The 1,806-nt window shown below is 36.4% G+C and overlaps 1 protein-coding gene across 1 annotated transcript in view; it reads left to right on the top strand.

Moving 5' to 3' along the window:
• CBL (Cbl proto-oncogene, E3 ubiquitin protein ligase) overlaps positions 1-1,806 on the top strand; it is a 152,706-nt gene that overhangs the window by 111,903 nt on the left and 38,997 nt on the right. The window contains exon 3 of the mRNA XM_006895624.1: positions 620-766. Coding sequence (XP_006895686.1) covers positions 620-766 — 147 coding nt within the window. The remainder of the gene's footprint in view (positions 1-619; positions 767-1,806) is intronic.

Here is a 1,806-nt window from a genome sequence, read left to right as displayed (position 1 = left end):
GGAGTTTTTCTTTTGCTTTTCAAGGAGAGGAGCAAACGGGACGGGGCGGGGGTTGTGCAGGGAGAAGGGTACAACAATGAATGAATGGAATTCCAAAATCTCTGTAGATGTTCATTGAAATGAAAAATAAACAAACTAAATTTTTTAAAAAATGCCATCTCAGATGGAACTTGCAGTGAACACAATAATGTTCACATTTAATAAATTTGCTGGGGATAAATGCTACTTAACACTGGAGGACCTGCAGTACTTTTCATGGATTTTTTTAAAACCAAAAAGACTCTCTGAGTGTAAACAAAACAATGAGGGACCTGGGTCAGTATCAAGATGGCACAGTGACTTCTAGAGCTTCCTTTACTGACGGCTGGCTTCACCATCGCATGCAGTGGCTGTTTCATAGTACATATGAAGCAGAAGGCATGGAAGCAGAAATAGATAGAATCATTTCCACCCTGACAGGAGTTATCCTATAGCTGCTTACAGAATCTGTCTCATAGCTTTCCCCATTTAAAGATTTCATGAACAAATTGGAACCTTTTAGAATGTGAACAAATAAAATCTAATTTTGACTAGTATAAAAATAATTTTATATCATTATTGTGTTTCTGACCATATGTAGGCGAAACCTAACCAAGCTGTCCCTGATCTTCAGCCACATGCTGGCAGAACTGAAAGGAATCTTTCCCAGTGGACTCTTTCAAGGAGACACATTTCGGATTACTAAAGCAGACGCTGCTGAATTTTGGAGGAAAGCTTTTGAGGAAAAGTAAGTTTCAAAATAACACATTTAACTTCTATAAAATGAAAACTTGTATTACAGATTTTTTATTTGTTTTAAATATCTCTAACATTATAACCTAGAAAAGTTTAGTACAAAATAATTTACATATTTATACCCACACTTCCCAGCTTTGTTAAATACTAACCTGATTTTTGCCCTGTTGTTTTGTGTGGGTTATTTTAAGAATTAAAACTTTTAAATCCATGGTCTTTGATAAAATCTCTCTCCATCTATTCATTAATGTTTGCATTTCAGATTTTTGTTACCACAATCAGTTTTGCTGTGAACAATGTTATTTTTGTCTTTTTCTGCTCTTGCGCAAGAGCATGTCCTTTCTTACATGCCTCAGGGTGGAACTACTGAGTTTCACATCTTCTGCTTTGCTGAATATTTCCTAATTTTCTGAAGTGGTTGTACCAGTTCATAAGAAGTGTCCTAGGAGCTTCAGTTTGGCCAATACTTACGATATAAATTGCTATCATATCTTACTTTTCAGTGTCTGATCACAAGGGAGGATATACATCTTTTCACATTTCTAATCTATTAGAATTCTTATTTTTACTTTCCTATTCTTTGTCTATTTCCCCATTGAGTTATTTGTCTTTTTCTTGTTTTAGGAGATTTTACATATGTTCCAATTACTAGTTGCTAGTCAGTTAGGTCGATTACAAATGTCTTCTCCAGGTCTATGCCTTTTCTTTCTACTTCCTTATGTTTAGTTTTAGTGTACAGAAGTTTAAAGCTATATAGACAGAGAAGAGGTCATGGTACTAGGGATATTGTAGCTAATGTTAGATGGATCTTAGCTGAAAGCGGGGAATACCAGACGAATGTCGATCTGTGTTTCACTGACTATGCAAAGGCATTTGACTGTGTGGATCATAACAAACTGTGGCTGACTCTGAGAAGAATGGGAATCCCAGACCACTTGATCATTCTAAAGCGAAACCTATACTTGGACCAAGAGGCAGTCGTCAGAACAGAGCAAGGGAACACTGCATGGTTCAAAATTGGGAAGGGCGGAC

Source organism: Elephantulus edwardii, unplaced genomic scaffold (genome assembly GCF_000299155.1).
Source record: "Elephantulus edwardii isolate Elephantulus edwardi_28Jun2011 unplaced genomic scaffold, EleEdw1.0 scaffold00171, whole genome shotgun sequence".
Lineage (NCBI taxonomy): Eukaryota > Metazoa > Chordata > Mammalia > Macroscelidea > Macroscelididae > Elephantulus > Elephantulus edwardii.
The sequence above is the reverse complement of the archived record's forward strand: the minus strand, read 5'-3'. Positions and strand labels throughout refer to the sequence as shown.